The sequence below is a fragment of the Ruditapes philippinarum genome, unplaced genomic scaffold (assembly GCF_026571515.1).
Source record: "Ruditapes philippinarum isolate M1 unplaced genomic scaffold, ASM2657151v2 ctg379_1_1_1_1, whole genome shotgun sequence".
Taxonomy (NCBI): Eukaryota; Metazoa; Mollusca; class Bivalvia; order Venerida; family Veneridae; genus Ruditapes; species Ruditapes philippinarum.
In genome coordinates, this window is record NW_026856736.1 from 303 (window position 1) to 22,924 (window position 22,622).

Sequence of the window (22,622 nt, forward strand, 5' to 3'; positions counted from 1 at the left end):
ATTTTTTAAAATTTTCCGTATTTCAGTTATTTTGGTTTTCCCTGTGATTTTCTTTGGGTCCCATATCATCATTTCAAATTTTTAAAATTAAAAAAATACAAAAATGTATAGGTATTTTTTTCATGATTTGAAAATCTGTAGACAAGGTAAGAAATATTTCACTATTTGCCAAACCCCCTTCACCATAAATAGTAACAGATGGGACAACACTGTGTATATCAATCAGGGCCTTTCAATGAGACTCTAAAATCTAAGTATGTATGTATCCAGTGATGAATCTGTGAATGACACATTTAAATGGTTTTCTTTTTTCCAATTAGTTTTAAAAGACTGACAATGGCCCTCTGTTGAAATCTTTGTTTAATTTATCAAACTTTGAACATTGTATTCTTAAACCCAAAATGGTTTTTTGATGGGTACGATTGTTGGAAAGAAATTTTGAGGGGCTAAGTATAAACCTCCTCTTCATGTGTTGCTCTCCAGAGATGTCTCGCTGGGGTAGCCTTTTAAAGACGTTAGTCCAAGAAATGTGGACCAAGTACTATCTAAAACATTCCACATGTGAGAAAAGTAAGGTAAATTATCTATCAGGGACTTTAAGAATGGGTGTTTCGCTCGGCAACCTTTTACGGGAAATTAAAAAACCAAGATGTTAAAAATTTAACCATAAAAAAATTGGGTTTTTTCATAAGGCTCCTGTGGCAAAAAACCAGCGAAATTTTTTTAAAAATTGGTCTAAATTTTTGAAAACCCTTTCAAACCCCCATATTTTGGCTACCACCACCAAAATTCTATAAAAACTAAAATATCTTAGAGCATTCTCTTCTTATACCTTCATGATAATTATCAAATGTATCTAACAGATGTGGATGTCTATCAGCAATCAATTTTCTAGCACTGGCATCTGTCCATAACCAATATTTGTAATCGGGATTTTTCTCATTCCACGATTTTACCCATCCTGTCAATTTTCGTGGTATTTCTGTATCTTTCCACGTTTGATGGATTATACGAGGAATACGTAAATTTCCTTCTGTAGGAAAAGTTTCAAATTTTGTAAGATGTAATGGTGCATAATCGGCTATATTTGTTTCATCTACTGGCAAGTTTAAACTCTTGTAGTCACCATGATCACGGATTTGCTCGAATTTGATGACGTAATGTAGCATGGTGGTCATAATGCAGCAACCAAATAATGTTTTTAAAGTTTCTCCCCGAGATAGGGCATCCATGAACCTTGATACCTGACCCATTCTTCCACCTTCTGAAAAACAGTAATATGCTTTATGAAACTGTGATGCCTAAATATATAAATATATAATTTAGCAAATTTGATGGATTTATATCCCTGTTATTCTATACAAATCACTTGATTGAAGTTTCTTGAACATTGACAAAGTTGTTACGAAAAGTACATCATTTCAGATAAAATGATGTCAAAATGAAATATCATTCATTTAAAGTATAATGTCAAATAAATATAAAAATTTCAGGAGTTATGCAAATTTATGCAAGTGCATGCAAACTTTTGTTTAAATGACCAAATTCTTTGAATTCAATTAGACCAGAAATAGACATAATATAACTGAGAATAACTGTATGACAATGCTAATTGTAAGATACAATGTATTGACGTAAATTCTTGGAATTACTGACCATTACGACCTAAAACCTCAGTAAACATGGGATATATCAGCAATATATATTTATATAAATAAATAAAATTAAACCATGATTGCCTTCATCACACACCTACAATCTATTGCAAGATACACAGTATGTAAAAAACTTATTTCAAACACTAACATCAACTGTTAATGAAAATATGGTAAACATATATGTGTTAACATAACAAACAAGAGGGGCATGATGGCCCTGAGATCCTCGGCTCACCTGTATTTATAGGCCCCCCCCACCCCCCCCCCAACGTTGCAGGGGCCCAATTTAACCAAGGGCTTTTAATTTTGCACAACTTGGTAAGACACCCATAAGGATGTTTCATGCTAAACCTCTAAGCTCTAGTCATTGGGCTTTTTAAAAACGAAGATTTTTTTTTAAGGGGGTTTTTTACTATACACATTATAGTTAAAAACAATGAAACCCCCTTGGGCCAGGCCAGTTTTGACCCGCAGGGCTTTTATTTGAAACAAACTTTGTAGACATTACTAGAAATGTTTCATGCTTAATAGTCTCTAAACTCTAGCATTTGGTTTTTTTCAAAGAAGATTTTAACGTTTTTGCTATACACATATAAAGAAAATCAATCTCACCCCCGGGGGGGGGCCCCAATTTAGACCCATCTACCCAGGGCTTTAATTTGGACAAACTTGGTAGACACCTATTAGAACATGTTTGATGCTAAATATCTTAGGCCATAGCTCTTTGAGTTCCTTTAAAAGAAGAATTTTTTTAAGTTTTTAACTATAATGCATATAGGGAAAATAAAATGAACCCCCCGGGGCGGGGCCCAATTTTTGACCCAAGGGCTTTTATTTGAACAAACTTGGTAGACACCCATTAGAAGATGTTTCATGCTAATAATCTTAGCGCTCTAGCTCTTTTGGTTCTTTAAAAGAAGATTTTTTAAGTTTTTACTATATGGATATAGGGAAAATCAAATGACGCCCCCTGGGGCGGGGCCAATTTTGACCCCAGGGGCCTTTAATTGAACAAATTGGTAGAACAAACACTTGTTAGAACATGTTTGATGGCTAAATATTCTTAGGGCATAGCTCTTTGAGTTCTTTTTAAAAGAAGATTTTTTTTAAGTTTTTACCTATATGCATATAGGCAAAATCAATGACCCCCCGGGGGGGGGCCAATTTTTTGACCCCAGGGCTTTTATTTGAAAACAAACTTGGTAGACACCCATTAGAAGATGTTTCATGAAAGCCTAAATATCTTAGCTCTAGCTTTTTGGTTCTTTAAAAGAAGATTTTTTAAGTTTTTACTATATGCATATAGGGAAAATTCAATGACCCCCGGGCGGGGCCAATTTTGACCCCAGGGCTTTTTAAATTTGAACAAACTTGGTAGACAACCCATTTAGAAACATGTTTCATAGCTAAATATTTAGCTCTAGGCTCTTAGGGTTCTTTAAAGAAGATTTTTTAAGTTTTTTACTATATGCTAATACTAGGGAAAATCAATGACCCCCCGGGGCGGGGCCAATTTTGACCCCATGGCTTTTATTTGAAACAAACTTGGTTAGACACTCACTAGAAGATGTTTCATGCCAAATACTCTAAGCTCTAGCTCTTTTGGTTTTTTAAAAGAAGATATTTAAAGTTTTTTCTTTCGGTTTCCCATTGGCAACCAGAGTTCTGGCATGGAAAATTAAAAAATTCTTTGGAACAATTTTTTTAAAGGTGAAACCAGCCAAAGGAACATTCCTGTGAAAGTTTGGATGAAATTGGCTTAGTGGTTTATGAAAGGAGATGTCATTTAAAGTAAAAGTTTACGGACGGACGACGGACGGACGACGGACGGACCGGACGGACGCCGGACGAAAAGCGATCACAAAAGCTCACCCTGTCACTTTGTGACAGGTGAGCAAAAAACTAACACCCTTGTTAATATGTAACATTATAGCTAAAATCCACACAGGCATATCTACAAACAACACAAGAAAATAGTAAACAGTCTAAGTGTTTCGGTTAGTAAAATCAAAATGATGTACATGTATCCAAATGTGCTGCAACTTCACTCATTTATCATAAATGTCATAAATAAAACATAACATGTTAATACAGTATCGGATAAAGAAGATTCAAAAATATGATACAAAAAAAATATTTTCTAAGTTAATGTAAATTAATAACCTCTAACAAAATCAAACTTCATACCTTTACACTACAAATTCAAATAAACCGTCTTTATTTGATACATTATGTACATGTAAATGACAAGTAATTTATAGATATGATAGGTTGTGGATTTTGTGTTAAATACTACAAACGGTTAGTTTAAGCTATATGCATTCATAAATGACTAATTACTTTGACACATCTCCAGTTGTTGGCACTCTGTAAAGGTGAAGAAAAATAATTTGTTTAAATTGTTAATGCAGGAAGTTATAGGTATACCATAATTAGCTGTCTGTAATTGTCAATATTCTTAAATCAAACAGTTTATAAATTATGATTAAAATGGCATGCCCCTAGATGAGCTATTTATAGTTCCTGTCCATGTGAAACTTTGAATGTGTTATGCATGATATGACATACATGTAATTAAGCTCTATTTTTATCATCCAAAAGCTACTAACAGTCTCAGTTAAATAAGAAAATTGTTTGCACATTTTGAAAAGTTATGGGTAATATTCTGTTTATGCTATGTTAAATCACTTAATTTGTACACTTGAAAAGATTTTTACTCATTAAAACAATATTCTTAGTTTTCATGAAAGTTTAAAACAAATCTCCAGACATGCTGCTCATTAATGTGACATGCTGGAACAAAAAGTTTATAGAACAGTCTGAACTTGTCATCCGTATAAGCTAAGCCAGCTGGCACAGGCTCTACAGTATCCGCTGACCAACTTTAATATTAGCAAAATTGATACCAGACATTTCTAAAAAACAGATGCTGGTCAAGACATTCAGCAAATTTATGTGACAATGGACATGGGAAATATATATATATCTTACAAAACTCTATGTTACTGCTTACAATTAACAATATTGTCATATAAATGTAAATTTCAATATATAGATCAATCAAATAACAAATCCTATAAACCACAAATACTCAAATCTGTAATCTACATTGTATATTATTAAGTCTGACGTATGACCCCTTGAAGGAAAAGATAACTTATTCAAGACAGTACTGTAATAGGCCAAGGTCCTGTTTCAATAAAGGTTTCGTAGATGGGTACAGTATATATTGTGTCTTAGTTAAAATAATGAATATATTATAACTGGAAAACAAACAAGACAGGACAAGAACTAAACAATAAGTTGATCTATTTATTGATGCAAAGGTATAAACAATTTTCGCCAAAAAAGTTTAATTCCTGACTACATTTCTCATTTAAATTAAACCTTAGATTCCCAATGAAGCTAATAACATATTTTCAATAAATAAACTACCGTAATTGCCTCCCAAAAAATGTTTAATAGGGTACTACCTAATTCTAACTATGCTGAAGACATTTTAAAATCAAATTAAATTTTAAGATGTCTGGAAAACAAAAACACTATCCAACGAACATGCCTGTCATGTAAGATTAACTATTTTAATACCATTGTCAAATTTTACCATATTTCTATTTTTGATAGTGTTGCAATGCTAATAACTTTGACACTTTCTATCACATTTATTAAAATGTTATTTTTGCTAAGTTTTAAAACACAATAAAACGGTGATGTGATATACAACATTTTCAAAGCAATGCCATTAACAGACATATTTTATATTATTATTAAGTATAATAACATTTGTTGACAGAGAATTAAGAAAATATGGCAAATTTTTCATGAGCAAATGGTACATGTCACTATGATAGCTGTTGTATGTATCATGATGTTTAGCTATATCTGACTATCTACATATGTAACTGTTTGAATCATGTGTGGCAATAATGTCCGGAAATATTTATATCTTCAGAGACATTTTCTCAACAAGTCATAATCAAGGTTTCCAGACCATTAAAAGTATAGCACATAACAATGCATATACATTTTACTTCAACCTATAACACAGATAGTAATAATCTTAGGTGAATTACTCAGCCCCTGTCTGTCACCAATATTTGAATCAAATTGTAAGGATCTGACATTCTAGCATAATTCTGAAATGTACTTACAACAGAACTTATAATGAAATCCAAGTGACATTGTGAAATCCTATAGCTTAGTCATATATTGTTGACTTCTACAAGATATTCACTTACCTGATTGATCTGAAGGAACCCTGTATTAACACTTATTGACTTTGCAATTTAAGCTGATAGAAATGTTAAACTTACCTTATTGTATAGAAGAAAACTGATTTTCTCTTTACATTTTCTGTGTAGCAGACGTCCAATGACACACATCTTTTGAAATCTGTCACTTCATATCTTTTATATTGAAGATTTCTTATTGTTAATGTCAATTTCAGTTAAATTCAATTCAAGAACGTAATTTATGTAAAGTTTATGATTGATTAAGGTCAGAAATCCTTAAGTATTCACTACATGTTTCTGTATATTAATGATTTTCGTATGTAGATTTTATATGAGATTTTCAATATGTGCCCGCCATTGAAATCCAAGATTTCAGATTCAAAAATCCGGCCGTCTGTCCATTGGAGGATTTCCGGATTTCTGTTGTTTCATTGTTGATTTCAAACATCGCAACCTTATAAAAGTCCGGAAATCCAACCAATGTTGTTCACTTCGGTCTGACCCCAAGTAATGTAAATAAAGTTGTAAAACAAGCCTGAAAGTCAAATTCGTAAAACATCTTTACAACGACTTGTTATCCAAACTTGTAAGTTTGTATGTATTTAAATCCAATATTAGTAACTCACTAGACACTGTTGTTGCCGAAATACTTGTTATAAACTTAGAAAACTGTATAAGAATTGTATTTATTTTCCCCATCCTGACATACGTTTACAAAATACATAAAATGAAAATGATAAATAAATAAGTTATTAATCATAATTTAAGCAAATTTCAATAATTTGACCTTGATCGTAAAAGTCAATTTAAGGTCACAAGAGCTGTCGACTATTCTTAGTGCTTGATAATAAAAGAGCCTTGATAATGTAAGATTTTCTAAGTTAACAAAAGGGCAAATTTTTTCTTTAAATCCATGTTACAGTTAAATCCATGTTACAGTTATAGGCCTTGGAGACAGTCCTATTATGCTCTCAAAGAAGAGAATAAATTTTCAAGTATTTCAAACCCAGATGTCAATAGAATATGAAAATATCTGAAGTTGAACAAGAGCTGTCAGTAGGATAGTAAAAGAGCCTTGATAATGTAAAATTTTCTGAAAAGGACAAATTTTTTCTTTAAATCCATGTTACAGTTATAGGCCTTGGAGTGAGTCCTATTATGCTCTCAAAGAAGAGTATAAAATTTCAACTTGTTTCAATAGAATATGAAAATATCTGAGGTGGTATGCAAACCTAAATGTAAATTCTAAGTCAAAAAGGGGCATAATTCTGTCAAAATGCTTGATACAGTTACCTCCTCCTGTCAACAGGTTGTCGGTCATGATGGTGAACAATTGTACAAAGTTTCAAAGCCATATGTCAAAGGACTTTTAAAATATTTGAGGTATTACAAAAAATTTAACGTAAATTCTAAAGTTGAAAAAAGGGCATTATTCAGTTAAAATGCTTGATACAGTTACCTCCTCCTGTTTACAGGTTGAGGTCATGATGATGAACAAGTGTGCTAAGTTTCAAAGCCATATGTCAATGGACTTTGAAAATATTTGAGGTATTACAAAAACTTTAAAATGAGTGGTCCCGCTGACGCCAACACCGACGCCGAAGCTGACGCTCGGGTGACTACAATAGCTCTACTTATTCTTATCGAATAGTCGAGCTAAAAATCATACCAGAATAATTCAACATTAGGGTTTCATCATACCTGTTCTTGTGTCCAAGTATAAATCACGTCTGTAAATGAGTAACAAAGTTATGACAATTTCAGCAAATTTCAATAATTTAATCTTGACTGTCAAGGTGAAATAAATGTCATTGTTATATTTGAAAAATTCAGCATACAGATTTTGTCATAATTAAGGGTTCTTTTGTCCAAGTACATATATAAATGAAACCTGCAATGTCCAATTTTAGCAAAATTCATTAACTTGACCTTTACCGGTAGTACCAAGGTCAAATAAGGTCAAGGTCAATAAAATTGTCTTTAATGTCTTGTCCCAAGGATTGATCTGCCACAGTATTCAGACAATCCTTTTATTACTTACATGTTTGAAGTTTAGTATGCATGCAGTAATGTGTGGCGTAAAAGTAGCTAAATGTAAACAAAGTAGTATTTTGACTTCCATACAAAATAATAATTCACTATAATTATACCAATTGCCAACAGAGCAAAATTAACTAAAGATATTTGATGTACATGTATATGGCATATGAGATTTTTTGGAAACTGTAACAAGATAAGGAAAATAAACATTTTTGAGAAATAAAAATGACAGCATTTCTGAGGTACAATAGACCTTTAAGGAAGCCATTATTCCTAAGCAAAAAATTTACCATCCATGATTTAATCAGTTGATTCTGAAAATTTATAAACAATAATGTTAACTAAATTTGAAAATTTCAAATTGCATTGGACACTTAAGTTACTAAAGATATAAAAATCTTCAACAGCCCCAAATAGAGCCAAGTCATTCTGTCCTTCAGTACTAATTTATAATTATCATTAATTTTATATATTGCTACAATAAAAAAATTAACTACATGAACATGATAAGGTGAAATATTTACATAAAATTTCAAACAAAATTACAATTTGTTAGAAACTGTGTTTTGTTGTAAACCCTAAAACTGCTGAAATTGAAAGTGTATAACCTTTATCCCCAGTGTAAATACAGGCAAGCCTATAGTTTAACCAGACATAACAATTTGATGGCTGACTAAATTTAAATTTTCATCTTGATATCCCCAAAGTTGATAATGAACTGTCCCAAACTTAAAGCTGGGCTAAGTTCATTTAAGAAATTCAGCAAATTAAGGTAACAAGCTTTATCCAAACTTGCTAAAATTATAAACTTTCTGAGCATTGGTAGCAGCATTGAAGCCATAAAACCAGGTTAGCCTGAATGTACCTTATATATTTTGAAAAAACATATTGGTACTGTTAAAGTTTTACTAACCTTATAACTTATTCAACCAAGTATTATACAATACAAAATGTCAATGTTGTTAAAAATATTGAATATGAAAGTATCTAAAATGGTTATCACAACACATAAATGTAACATGCAACTGCAGTGAATAGCTTAAAAATCACAGCATGATAAATTTTGGAAATAGATATCAATGTTGAGTGTATAATTGTTGTAGAAAAATGCACGGTTCAAGTTCAAATGTGTAAGAATATAATCAAGAAGGCCAATAGACCAAAGTGATTAATAACAAAGCATTTGAATGATGAACCGCAAGAAAACTTAATATCTATTTCCATTCTAACATGCTAACAAAAGAGAATTGATAAAAATATGTTGAACTGCATTGAGAGTAGAAGTAATTTTCTTGGTGTTATTTAAAATGAAAAACATGCCTATAAAGCTTAAATTGATAATCAGTTGCAAACAAGATGTTTGAAAGAACATAAATATCTGTAAAACAGACAGATTTTAGGGTATTTTAAATAAAAACATGAATACATGTATTTTATCATTTAAACTAAAGCAAAATTAACACAATATTCTAGCAAGCCCAGTAATTGTTAACAGAGATTTTCTATTCAACTACTTGTATATTATGAAGCTTCCAACCTTTTTATACAATCCCCAATTTTGAAACCCTTTTTGATATATTTACCTTGTTGTTGGTTAGTTCAAAAATTACAGGTCTCTTCCTGTTTCACAGATTTAAAAACAATGATATCTTGTAGGACATGCTTTGTACACCGAAGTGGTAATTACTTCAACACAAGAGGGCCATGATGGCCCTGAGGTCGCTCACCTATATATAGGCCCCCCACCCCCGGGCCAATTTTTACCCAAGGGCTTTTATTTGTTTATTTGAACAGACTTGGTAGACACCCATAAGAAGATGTTTCATGCTTAACATCTAAGTTCTAGCTCATTGGGTTTTTTAAAAGAAGATTTTTAAAGTTTTTACTATACACATATAGTTAAAAACAATGACACCCCTGGGGGCAGGGCCAGTTTTGACCCCTGGGCTTTTATTTGAACAAACTTTGTAGATATTTACTAAAAGATGTTTCATGCTTAATATCTAAACTCTAGCTATTTGGGTTTTTTCAAAGAAGATTTTTAAGTTTTTGCTATACACATATAAGGAAAATCAATGACCCCCCCCCCGGGCGGGCCAGTTTTGACCCCAGGGCTTTTATTTGAAAATACTTGGTAGACACCCATTAGAACATGTTTCATGCTTAATATCTTAGCTCTAGCTCTTTGAGTTCTTTAAAAGAAGATTTTTTAAGTTTTTACTATATGCATATAGGGAAAATCAATGACCCCCTGGGGCGGGGCAAATTTTGACCCAGGGCTTTTATTTGAACAAACTTGGTAGATACTCATTAGAAGATGTTTCATGCTAAATATCTTAGCTCTAGCTCTTTGGGTTCTTTAAAAGAAAGATTTTTTAGGTTTTTACTATATGCATATAGGGAAAATCTATGACCCCCTGGGGCGGGGTCAATTTTGACCCCAGGGCTTTTATTTGAACAAACTTGGTAGACACTCACTAGAAAAATGTTTCATGCCAAATATCTAAGCTCTAGCTCTTATGGTTCTTTAAAAAGCAGATTTTTTTAAGTTTTTTACTATATGCATATAGGGAAAATCAATGACCCCCTGGGGTGGGCCAATTTTGACCACTGGGCTTTAATTTGAACAAACTTGGTAGACACTCACTTAGAGATGTTTCATGCTTAATATCTTAGCTCTAGCTCTGTGGGTTCTTTAAAAGAAGATTTTTTAAGTTTTTACTATATGCATATAGGGAAAATCAATGACCCCCTGGGGCGGGGCCAATTTTGACCCCAGGGCTTTAACTTGAACAAACTTCATAGACACTAATTAGATGATGTTTCATGCTAAATATCTTAGCTCTAGCTCTTTGGGTTCATTAAAAAAGAAGATTTTTTTAAGTTTTTACTATATGCATATAAGGAAAATCAATGACCCCCTGTGGCGGGGCCAATTTTGACCCCAAGGGCTTTTATTTGAACAAACTTGGTAGACACTCACTAGAAGATGTTTCATGCCAAATATCTAAGCTGTAGCTCTTTGGATTTTTTAGAAGAAGATATTTAAAGTTTTTTCTTTTGGTTGCCATGGCAACCAGAGTTCTCGTGGATTTAAATTCTTTGAACAATTTTCAAAGGTGACCACCAAAGGAACATTCCTGTGAAGTTTGGATGAAATTTGCTTAGTGGTTTATGAGGAGATGTCATTTAAAGTAAAAGTTTACAGACGCCGGACGGCCGGACGCCGGACGAAAAGCGATCACAAAAGCTCACCCTGTCACTTTGTGACAGGTGAGCTAAAAACAATAACACAGACAGTACACTAGCCTTTTTCTATACCAGACAGTATAACAAATAATAAAACACACATATCATTACAAACTTGAGGGTTATCTATTGAACACCAGAATAAATATTTCATTTCCTGAGTAGAAAATTTAATTGTACATGTATGAAGATATTTCTATATTCAGCTCTTGCTGTCTCTTAAAGTAGGTGATCAATTCATCATATATAGCAAATACTTGATAACATACCATCTAATGATAGACATGACCAAGTGTGATGATGATTCATCAACTGATTGATATGGAGAAGAAATTGTATGTTTAAGCCCAAGCAACCACTTATACAGGCTAAAAAATCTATTTCAGCAAACATGATAGGATTTGTTGTTTTTTTTTCAATTTAAGCTCTGCTTATATAACAAGGAGGAAGGGTTAAATTGACCTATGAAAATTCTACTTTTATTCAGTTTATACCTGTGTAATTCACAGGTAGTCAATTGGAAATCAGACAGAAGACAATTAATCTTGACAAGTACACAGATTTAAGTTTCAGCCCTCTATAAAATTTCTTTAGTTAAGTTTTAACTAGAACTGCCACTGTCATGGTGTGAATACCCCTGCATACCACTTAGTCAGAATTAAAAGTGGCCATTTAGAGCTCAAGGACAACCTCCCTGCCAAATCTGAGTTACTAAGCCAGTGCATTGCTAAGTTATGTATTCTACATGCTTCAAATGTCAAAATCTATACACTGCGGACAGGTATTATTAAGCATTTGAGCAGACAAGCTTATCATAGTAAAAAATCCAAGTGACTTGACCTTTGACACAGTCACCTAAAATCAATATGGGTCATCTGTTAGTCATAAACAACCTCAATACCAGATATGAAGACTGTTGACCAAAGCATTCTTAAGTAATTGATCAGAAAAGCTTTTTTAATCAGCCCCTGTGACCTTGACCTTTGACCGAGTGGTCAGGATCAACCTCCATGCCAAAAATGGAGACTGTGGGTCAAAGGAATCTAAATTATTGGGCAGACAAACTTTTTGAAGTCAAGGTCCTGTGACCTTGACCTTTGAACCAGTGACCTCAAAATCAAAAGGGGTCATCTACTAATCATGACTAACCTTCATGCCATATATGAAGACTGTGGGTCAAAAGAATCTTAAGTTATTTGGTGGACAAGCCTTTTTTTAGTCAAGGCCCCTGTGACCTTGACCTTTGACCCAGTGTTCAAAATCAAAAGGGGTCTTCTACTGATCATGACTAACCTCCATGCCAAATATGAAGACTATCGGTCAAAGGAATCTAAAGTTATTTGACTGACAAGCTTTTTTTGTCAAAGCCCATTTGACCTTGATTTTTGACATAGTGACCTCAAAATCAATAGGGGTCATCTTCTAATCATGACTAACCTCCATGCCAAATATGAAGACTGTGGGTCAAAGGAATGTAAAGTTATTGGGCAACAAACTTTTTTTAGTCAAGGCCTGTGACCTTGACCTTTGACCCAAATACCTCAAAATCAATAGGGGGTCATCTACTTATCATGACTAACCTCCATGCCAAATATAAAGACTGTGGGTCAAAGGAATCTTAAGTTTTTGGATAGACAAGTTTTTTTTAGTCAAGGCCCCTTTGACCTTGACCTTTCATCCAGTGACCTCAAAATCAATAGGAGTCATCTACTGATCATGACTAACCTCCATGCCAGATATGAAAACTGTGGGTCAAAGGAATCTTAACTTATTGGGCAGTCAAGCTTTTTTTAGTCAAGGCCCCTGTGACCTTGACGTTTGACCCTGTGACCTCAAAACAAAAAAGGGAACATCTACTTATCATGATTTACCTCCATGCCAAATAACTAAGGGTCAAAGGAATCTTAAGTTATTGAGAGGACAAAATTGTTTTAGTCAAGGCCCTGTGACCTTGACCTTTGACCTCAAAATAAATAGGGAAATCCTCTAATCATGTCCAATCTAAATACCAAATATGAAGACTGTGGGTCAAAGGAATCTTAAGTTATTGGGCGGACAAGGAAAACCCAAGGCTGGCCTGACAGACATCCGACTGAATAGGGGTAAAGGGCCATTTCTATTGGCTTTTTTTTGTTTAATAGAGGGCCATGGCCCCTTATTCTATTGTTACGGAATGAATTCTATTGTTCTCTCTTGTTCTGTTTACAGTTAGATGGCCCCCTATCCCTATACGGTAGTGCGGGGAAACGTCAGGACGTGCAGACATCCCGATGGCCGGACTGACAAGCTGATTCCAGTATATCCACCTTAGAACTTAGTTGTGCTGGGGGATAAAAAGGCAACTTAAGGATAAGTAAAAGCACAGTATCTTGAAACTTCTAACTATTAATTAGGTTAGTCTAAAATATTTTGAGGTTTTTTTTTTGCTAACATAAATCAAGATTACACAGATGTGAACATTATAATATAACTTACAAGTGCTTATTATTCTTTTGATCTCTAAACTATTACAATTTTTTATTTGTACTATTAAAATGTATAACTATAAGTTAGCTAGTCATGCTGGAAGTTAGAACAAAAAAGTAAAACATGTGACATTAATGGTATTGAAGGTAAAAACATGAGCACCATATCAACTCTCATTACTTACTAAGATATCTGAAGGTTCCAGCTGAAAGTTAAAGTTAATATATAATGTTATATATAATGTTATATGTAATTGTAAGAGCCTCAAGAAGAAAATATTCATGGTTAATGCCACTATGAAGCAACAACTTTGCAGCAATATTTTTATTTTTGTATAGGTAAAAGACAGAGTAGAACCATTGTCATCTAATATGTTTGCTAGATAGTTTCACCAGGCAATGTATGCACTTAATATAAAAACTCTTGGTCCAGAAGATCAAAATCAATGCGTCAGTAAAGGCAAGAGATAATGGTTGTCAAATTTAAAAGTTTAAAACTTAATCAAGTACCATCAGCTTTTTACAAAAATATTTTGGTATATATATTCCATATAATTAAATGTTGTTGTTTTTTTCTTTATATTGTTGACAAGTATTGTGACTTGAATATGCCTGCTTACAATATTTAGCCAGAAAGAAAACACCAAGCTCTAGGTTATATCAAGAAAATTTTAATATGTTTCCTAACAAAGTTATATGTAAAACATGCACATTCTTTTAATTCATATACACCAGGGTATGATAAAGATCACTTGAATGAAACTTTAAATATTACATAGACATATCTCAGAACAGGAGTGAAAACGAAATTCTTTACTCCGATGACACAAAGCCTCCAGAGTGGTAAAAAGTAAAATAGCTCTTACAATACAGGACATCCTTGTCAGATATAACAACATTAAAAATAATGTTAACACATTATGTAATGTTGTTTGGTCCTTCATTTTTTGTATGTTTCAATGAATTATAATCAATCAAGTGAAGTATGCAAATTTATGCTCGGATAATGAATTCATATATTTATTCATCCTAAGATACATGTACGAATCTTACAGACAAACAGACAGACAATGCCTTTTCAATATCCTTTTATCTGATATAATTAGCCGCGGATAACAAAGACTATAAAATAAAAAAAAAAGTTTATTTACTTGCCTATTATACTTCCCATACTTGTATATAATCTGCATAAAACTGGGTACCTGTTGATATAATGTTAACATAAAAATCTTCATAATTATAAGACATGAATGATATTGATCTATTCTACTGTACTTGACTGAAATTGACAGAAAACTTGATGATAAATTTAGCAAAAAAGCTCGATCCCTAGTCACGCTTACACTTTATTTCTCTATTAACATGTAAATAAACGTGTAGAATCAAATTACAAATCAATGTACTACATACTAACCTTAAACAGAAAACTGCATTTTGTCATAAAATTTCATTCATGACTAAACATTGATATTCATGACTAATATCGATAAACATATTAACACCTTCTATATTTGCTTTTTGTATCAACAGAAATCATTACTTTTGCTTACAAGCATGACTAATCAAACATATGTTCAACTATGATCTGACCAGTAAAACGAAATGGTTGACTATTTTCAGTACTTGACCTTAATTTATGGTATTTTACATACACAAATGGCTATAATTCAGGAACAATTCAGTGAAAATGTTGATCTGAGACTAACAGACATGTTGAATGCATTCATTAGTTGATGAGATATGTAGTTACATGCAAAACTTTTAGCATAGAGTTTAACTGATACTCAAGTTAAGAGGATAGCCCAATCCTCTTTCCTTGTATGATAGCCCTACCCTCTTTCCTTGTAGGATAGAACAACCCTCTTTCCTTGAAGGATAGACCCACCCTCTTTCCTTGTAGGATAGCCCCTCCCTCATTCCTTGTATGATAGCCCCACCCTCTTTCCTTGTAGGATAGAACAACCCTCTTTCCTTGAAGGATAGACCCACCCTCTTTCCTTGTAGGATAGCCCCTCCCTCATTCCTTGTATGATAGCCCCACCCTCTTTCCTTTTGGATAGACCCACCCTCTTTCCTTGTAGGATAGACCCACCCTCTTTCCTTGTAGGATAGACCCACCCTCTTTCCTTGTACGATAGCCCCACCCTCTTTCCTTGTGGGATAGACCCACCCTCTTTCCTTTGAATAGTCAGCTCAAAAACAATTATAATCATTTTAACTAGCCTAAGTTCCAAATAATATCAACAATATTACATTGTATAAGATAAATGTACACTAATACATCAACAAAGCAATTAAGCTATATTTACCATTCATGATTATATCAGAAACATCATTGAAGGCATTTTACACTGAAGGAAAAGCTGCCAAAAATATTATAAAATACGTCAGTATCTGAAAAGATAAAAATAAAAAGGATTATTTCAACCAGTCTTATACAATCAAATAAAAGAAGAATCTTGATGGCCCATTATTAACTAGGGCTGGATTAATATACCGGTAAATCGGTATTTATCGATTTTCCGTTTTTCAATACGGTACGGTTATCGGGTTTTAGCTATACCGATACAAAGGGAGACAACCTAATAAAAATGTGTAACTTATAAACATGATGGCTTTACATTAAAACTATCGTCTTTAAAATGTCCACACGAAAAGCAAAAGTGTGGAATTTTCTCTGAAGTAAATGTTAAGAAGGCCCTCAGCAATATTTGAAAGGCTGCATTGATTAGTTCAGGTGGAACAACGAATGTGTCAATACTAGGGCTGGGAACGAATAAGGAATTTGATGTTCGAATATTCGTTTTCCATATTCGAATATATTCGAATATTCGTTTTTACAACATTTGTACCAATATTTCTCTTTGACGTATACGTATCCGAAATTGATTGCGTCGAATACTGTACAATTTTAATATGTTTGGAATAATCGACGATTAAAAATACCTATATAACTACGTAAAAGTTTTTTATTTTATATATTGTAAATCGACATAAATGTTTACTTTCGAAATAAATTCATAATTCGATTGCCTTTTGTTCAGTTAATCCGACTGCTGATCATTTGTCTTCATGGTCTTATTAACGGTAGGTAACTCACGTGATTTGATTGACAGTATAATGAATCACCGTAGCTTCTTAGCCCCCAAACACATAATTTACATTGAAACTTAACTTGAATTAAATATATTATTTATCTATAATTTTAGATAAGGTTTAAAATATTCTTCAGATACATTTAGCTATAACGCAGTAAATATCACACGGAGTCTTAGTTTCTACGGAATAAATATATTTTGACGGAATATAGACACTGACCATGCTTACATAAAGCACCGATTAATACGTGTCGATTTTTTCGTCTTCACAAAATTTAAGACAATGGCTGATTAATCGGACAGATTATTGCACAGAAAACAATAAATAAGATGATTAAAACCGGAAAATTACATTATATTCTGTTCAACAGGTAAATTGCAAACTGTGAAACGGGTGCCCTTTTGATCAACTATAGACCCCAAAACTTTCACAGTTAATTGGCGATAATCGTTGACACGTGTCATACAAACGTGTGAACAACTGGTCAAGTAAAGGTCAATGGTTTAATTGGCTATCTTAATTGAAATTTGAAAGTAATTACACAAAAAAAAACTCTTTTTTTTCGAATATTCGTATTCGTTTTTCAATGTTCGAATATTCGGTAGTGTTTCGAATATTCGAATATTCGAATATAATTCCCGGCCCTAGTCAATACACAAAATGACGGATAAATCCGTGACAAAATTTATCCAGCCATTCAATCTCCTATTTCTAACCCTGGTAAAAATACTTTCAGGTCGGCAGTAGTTTGTATTAGACCAAACATTTACTTGTAATTTAATCAAACACATTGTAAACACATAGATCCTACAAATCTATTGATTTTCCGAGATGTAGTTTGCTAACTAAATAAATGCGACTGTGCGAAGACGTAGCTATTAAACACCGTTTCCCGGTACGTTACGGATTAGGACACCACAACATCATTACATGATATTTATATTTTTAATGTAATTTTACCATTTAAGATAGAAAAAAACATGATTGTTTAGAAAATTTTCATAGTTCCAATACTTTCTCAGCGTGTAAATTTCAAATTCTCCAAAAATTTGATTTTATTATAAATATCTTTTAATTTAACAGTTGACTTGTAGACAGTACTAGACTCCTGTCATAATAAATAGTGATGTTTTAATTATTTTCTGCGTTAACTTTTCCTAGTATTTACATAATTATATTTTTGCATTGAATTATTTCTCTACAAAGCTTTTTTTTTCAAAATAATTATTTTATCTAAAAAAGGGGCCATCATGTCATTTTCAAACAGATATAAGAAAGATTCAATAATATTTCACCAGGGCATCTATGAAATGTAAATAGTACTTTTAATAAGTACATCCTAACAATGAAGCATCATTGTACTGTATCATCAATACGTATTGTGTATCGTTGGTCTGTATCGCAATACGTATCGTATCGGAAATTTCTGATCAATACCCAGCCCTATTATTAACTGTCATAGATATAAAATATTGTATATATTCATCAACAATATAACAATACACTGTATTGTTTGGCAAAATTGACCAGAGACCGATTTATTGTCAGGAGATTTTCCATTAGTGTATTTAGTAGCAGGTACATCTCAGTTGCATGGCCCTTTATCCAAAAATAATTTCACAACTCTAAAATACGGATTATCTAACACAAACAATAATTTCACAAAAGTTTGCATTATTGTTAAAACCACTAATTTCACATAAAATGTACTTATAAAGGGCCATAACTCAGTCAATAATAAGTTAATAGCAGCAAAAATTGTATTTGTCCTGTGTTTTGATATAACATGCTTACAAGCCAAATATAAACACAATCATTGATCATCGTAACCCTTGCAAAGTTATCCAGCGGAGACCAATAATTTCACAAAAAAAATGGTTAAAAAGGTTAGGGGCATTCAACTCTTTCAAATATAAATTGATTGCAGGAAAATCAAACAAGAACTGTGTTTTAATATAACATACTAACATGCTAAATGTAAACACATTCATTGATACCCTTCAAAAGTTATCCTGCTAAAACCAACTGTATACAGACAGGTGGAGACAACACCATACCATAATATTTCCTTTACAATCCTGGGAAAGTTATCCATTTAACTGATCATTATTTTAACCACATGTAAAAAGATTAAAGCTTTACTCTGTTGTCTGTAATTTGTTGTACTGAGGAAGAGCAGGAAACCACACACACTTAAATGTGGAGCTTCAGAGGTTACAGCAGCTGACTCTGAGGTGTTACCCTTAACAAAAACTCTCTGGCATCTGTTACTAAGGAAGCTCTCTCAACTTAGTGCCTGACCATATATGCCCTGATGGCCAAACTTTTCTGGTTTTCACTATTTTATTTTTTTGTGTAGCAAACACCATGTAGACAACCATCAACGTTTTGATGAAGGGTAGAGTTAATCTGATTAGCAAATACTGCAGCAATGTGTGATATGATTATGATTTACCAACCTTCACAAAAGACCATTTCTAAATCTGATATAAGATGGGCAGGAGTTGGTCTAAATGTTTCATGACATAACTATGGATAACAATTATGTTCCCATTAATATGCAGCAGACAGATGTTAGTGACATTGGTCTAAAAGACTCTATAGATTACAGGTGATGTTTTGTCACCTTTTTTTAAAAGCAGTATTTACATGTTGTGTATCTGGTCTGTTGGTACCTTTCCTTCTTGATGTGATGTTGAGAATATGACTGTCAGAAGCAAGTTCTGTGTCATATTCCTGAAGGTATTGAGTTGGTATGTTGTCAGGACCTTGAGTTTTGTGGGAGTCTAGGCTTTTCAGGAGTTTCTACATCAATCATGTCATTGGTGAAGTGATTTATTAATCTGGAGCAAGAAATTTATTAAGTCATAAGTGTTGTGTGTCAGCATACCCCCTGGTTTTTTTCCAAAGTTGGTAATGTACCAACCATGCAGTTAAGTGGGTATAGCCATACATGCCATAATTTTTAATTTCATTTCCGGGACACTTTTCATTTGGAGATGGGGCATTGATCAGCAAACATTGTTTTCTTTTACATAGTGGCATACAACCTATATTACTGGTATTTACAACTTGCAAATTTAATGACACCATAAACAAAAGACAGAATGTCAATAATTATTAACAGTTTTTCTATCTTTTTTAAGTATTTAGGCATTGTTAATTCAATCAGTCACAGAAAAGAATAAAGCTATGTTAAGTAATGATAATTAGCCATGTCGTTTACCTGAAACATTTGCTGAATTTTGTAGATTTCATCACCTCAAATTTAGCAGTAATTTTCACAGTGTTTGACCACTAATAACTGCCTCATGGCAGATTAAATTATACTTGTCAGTTGTTAATTACAGTGTATGACACCTTCGCTCAGGAAGCCACATGGGGTAAACAATTAATCTTTTAATTGATCTAAATTATTGCCGGTAATTGTTTGTTGGAAGGGACAAGTACCAATCAAATGATTAGTGTCAGACATGGGGCGATTACTTGATAATTGTAATCCATTAAATTATATATGTACATGTGTTGACTCCTATTTACTAAGCTTTATTTTCATATTACATTTAATGTTCATTAGTTTTTTAAATGTATTTGGTTTCAGGAGGCACCTCGTAGGAGTAAAGATTTTTCCAGCAATGCTGAATACTCGCTCTAATTCTGCACTAATTTAGTGTCACAATTGCAATGCTGTTAGGGGATAATTGTTCGTTATTAGCGTTCTAGACTAGTTTATAAAAACTTGACAATAAAATTATATAAAAATGTAAAATTTCTTGCTTCAAAGTAGATTATTTTAGATTTTTATTTTACCGGGACATAAATCATCTCCGAGACACATCCGGAACAGACACCTTATTTCCAGGACTGTCCCTGACATCCGGGACGTTAGGGCATGTATGGTATAGCTAGCAATGCTACGCTCGCTAGATGGCGCTGCGCAAAGAAGTGCGCAGACCAATGAAAATGTCTGACCTCAATAAATCGGGATACCCATGACTTTTTTGCCTGTAAATTATTCTTAGACAACAGTTTGTTGGTCAGTAAAAAAATAGTTGCATTTATAAATAGAAACATTAATTAAGTGTAACCGTATTTTTATATCGTTGAACCTGCACCTTTCTAAACGAAATCAAATTGGAAAGAAAAGATTTGCAAATATTTTTCACTTTCAAACCCATTACACTCAAGTAAATGTGCGTTTCTTATGAAATAATTATCAATCTTTCGAATTTACCCTTTAATTTCAACATTGGACCTGGACAAAGTATTTATTTTTGAAGATTTGTGACCTGCGGTATCCAGACAATTCCCCTCCCGGACGATTCCCCTCCCAGTAAATTTGAATGTTTTTTCACAACCCGGACATTTCCCCTCCCGTTATTTTTTTTACGGATGACAATTCCCCTCCCGTTCTTTTATCGACCCGGACAATTCCCCTTCCGTTCTTTTAACAACCCGGACAATTTCCCTCCCGCTGTTGTCAGAGCGGACAATTTCCCTCCCGTGGCTATTGAATATATATAATTATTATATAATATTGTTTATTTGAAAGGTATATACATTTTTGCAGCGGCAAAACAATAAAAGAACAATTGATAAGAACAAAAAAAAAACAATTAAGCTGTAGATTCTTGCAAAGAATATATTATGCACATGTTATAGTAAATTGAACTGTCATCATCGTCATTATGATTAGAAAATCATATTCACCATATTGAATCAGTACATGAAGTCCTAACACAAAATAACTAAATTAACGGGAGGGGAAAAGTCCGCCCTATTAAAATAACGGGAGGGGAAATGTCCGGGTTGTAAAAATATTATGGAAGGGGAATCGTCCGGGAGGGGGATTGTCCGGGATTCGTGACCTGCGTGAACTGTGTGGACACTCATTGAAAACAGCGGTAAATTTGAGAGCAATCCGAAAGTCGTACTGTCAACTTCCTGTTTGTGAAAAAAAACGAAACAGATTATACATATTTCAGATATTTTCTGCGATTGAAGAAGTATTTCCCTTGGTGTAAGTTGTAATGATGTTGCAATAACTCCTGTTTTATAAGAACTGTTCACAGTTTATTATGACAATTCTCAGATAAAGAAATACGGCCAGTTTTCAGTGATTGGGTCAGTGGGTGGGGAAACGAATTGATATTGCTATTATTGGCACTGAATCTGTGATTACTATACACTAGTAGTAATAAGATAAGATAAGATAATCTTTATTTAAAGTCGGTTTCATAAAAACATATCAACATAATTAACAATGTTTTTACAATAAAGTATTCTCCACTGACTTCCAACTTAACAGGTTTGTTAATAGTTACTTCCAATGTGTTTTACAAAATTCAGGGCCGCCTTTTGACTAAAAAATTATTAAACGTCAGACATTCCCACTAGAGTTTATCCGAACACTGCTGCATTTTAAGTAACAACTTATGCAAATTTATTTAACACACGCATGTTATAAGAAAAATCTAAATATTTCGAAGTAAGATTTACCGTTTCTGGAAACTGAAGAATCAATTTTTGTAATCAAACTCATAGGCACTCGGTTCCAAAAGCTTTTATGATTTTGATTTATGTAAAAAAAAAATTCATATCATGTATATAAAATACTACAAGGTTTCGCAGCCGCCATGTTTTAAAGCAACGGAAGTGCGTTGACTGGTGTACAATTTTCATTAAAAAACACTAGTTCCCGATTCGATGAATAGAGACTATTGGCTAATACGGGTACCACACTTATTGACTATTTCGCCGTGGTACCCGCATCAACAATATGCTTTAATTGGTGACTCGGGAGCCAGTACTTTTTTTTAAAAATTGTACACCAGTCAACGCACTTCCGTTGCTTTAAAACATGGCGGCTGCGAAACCTT

The 22,622-nt window shown here is 33.1% G+C and overlaps 1 protein-coding gene across 1 annotated transcript; it reads right to left on the bottom strand.

Moving 5' to 3' along the window:
* Nucleotides 1-800: 800 nt before the first annotated feature.
* On the bottom strand, nt 801-22,283 carry LOC132747527 (uncharacterized). The gene is made up of 6 exons (XM_060736929.1): nt 22,243-22,283; nt 15,954-16,038; nt 14,800-14,846; nt 13,830-13,850; nt 3,999-4,025; nt 801-1,264 (listed from the first exon to the last, which is right to left on the bottom strand). The coding sequence occupies exons 3-6, from the start codon at nt 14,813-14,815 to the stop codon at nt 801-803; spliced, it is 528 nt and encodes a 175-aa protein (XP_060592912.1). The 5' UTR covers nt 14,816-14,846; nt 15,954-16,038; nt 22,243-22,283.
* Between the last annotated feature and the right edge of the window lie 339 nt (nt 22,284-22,622).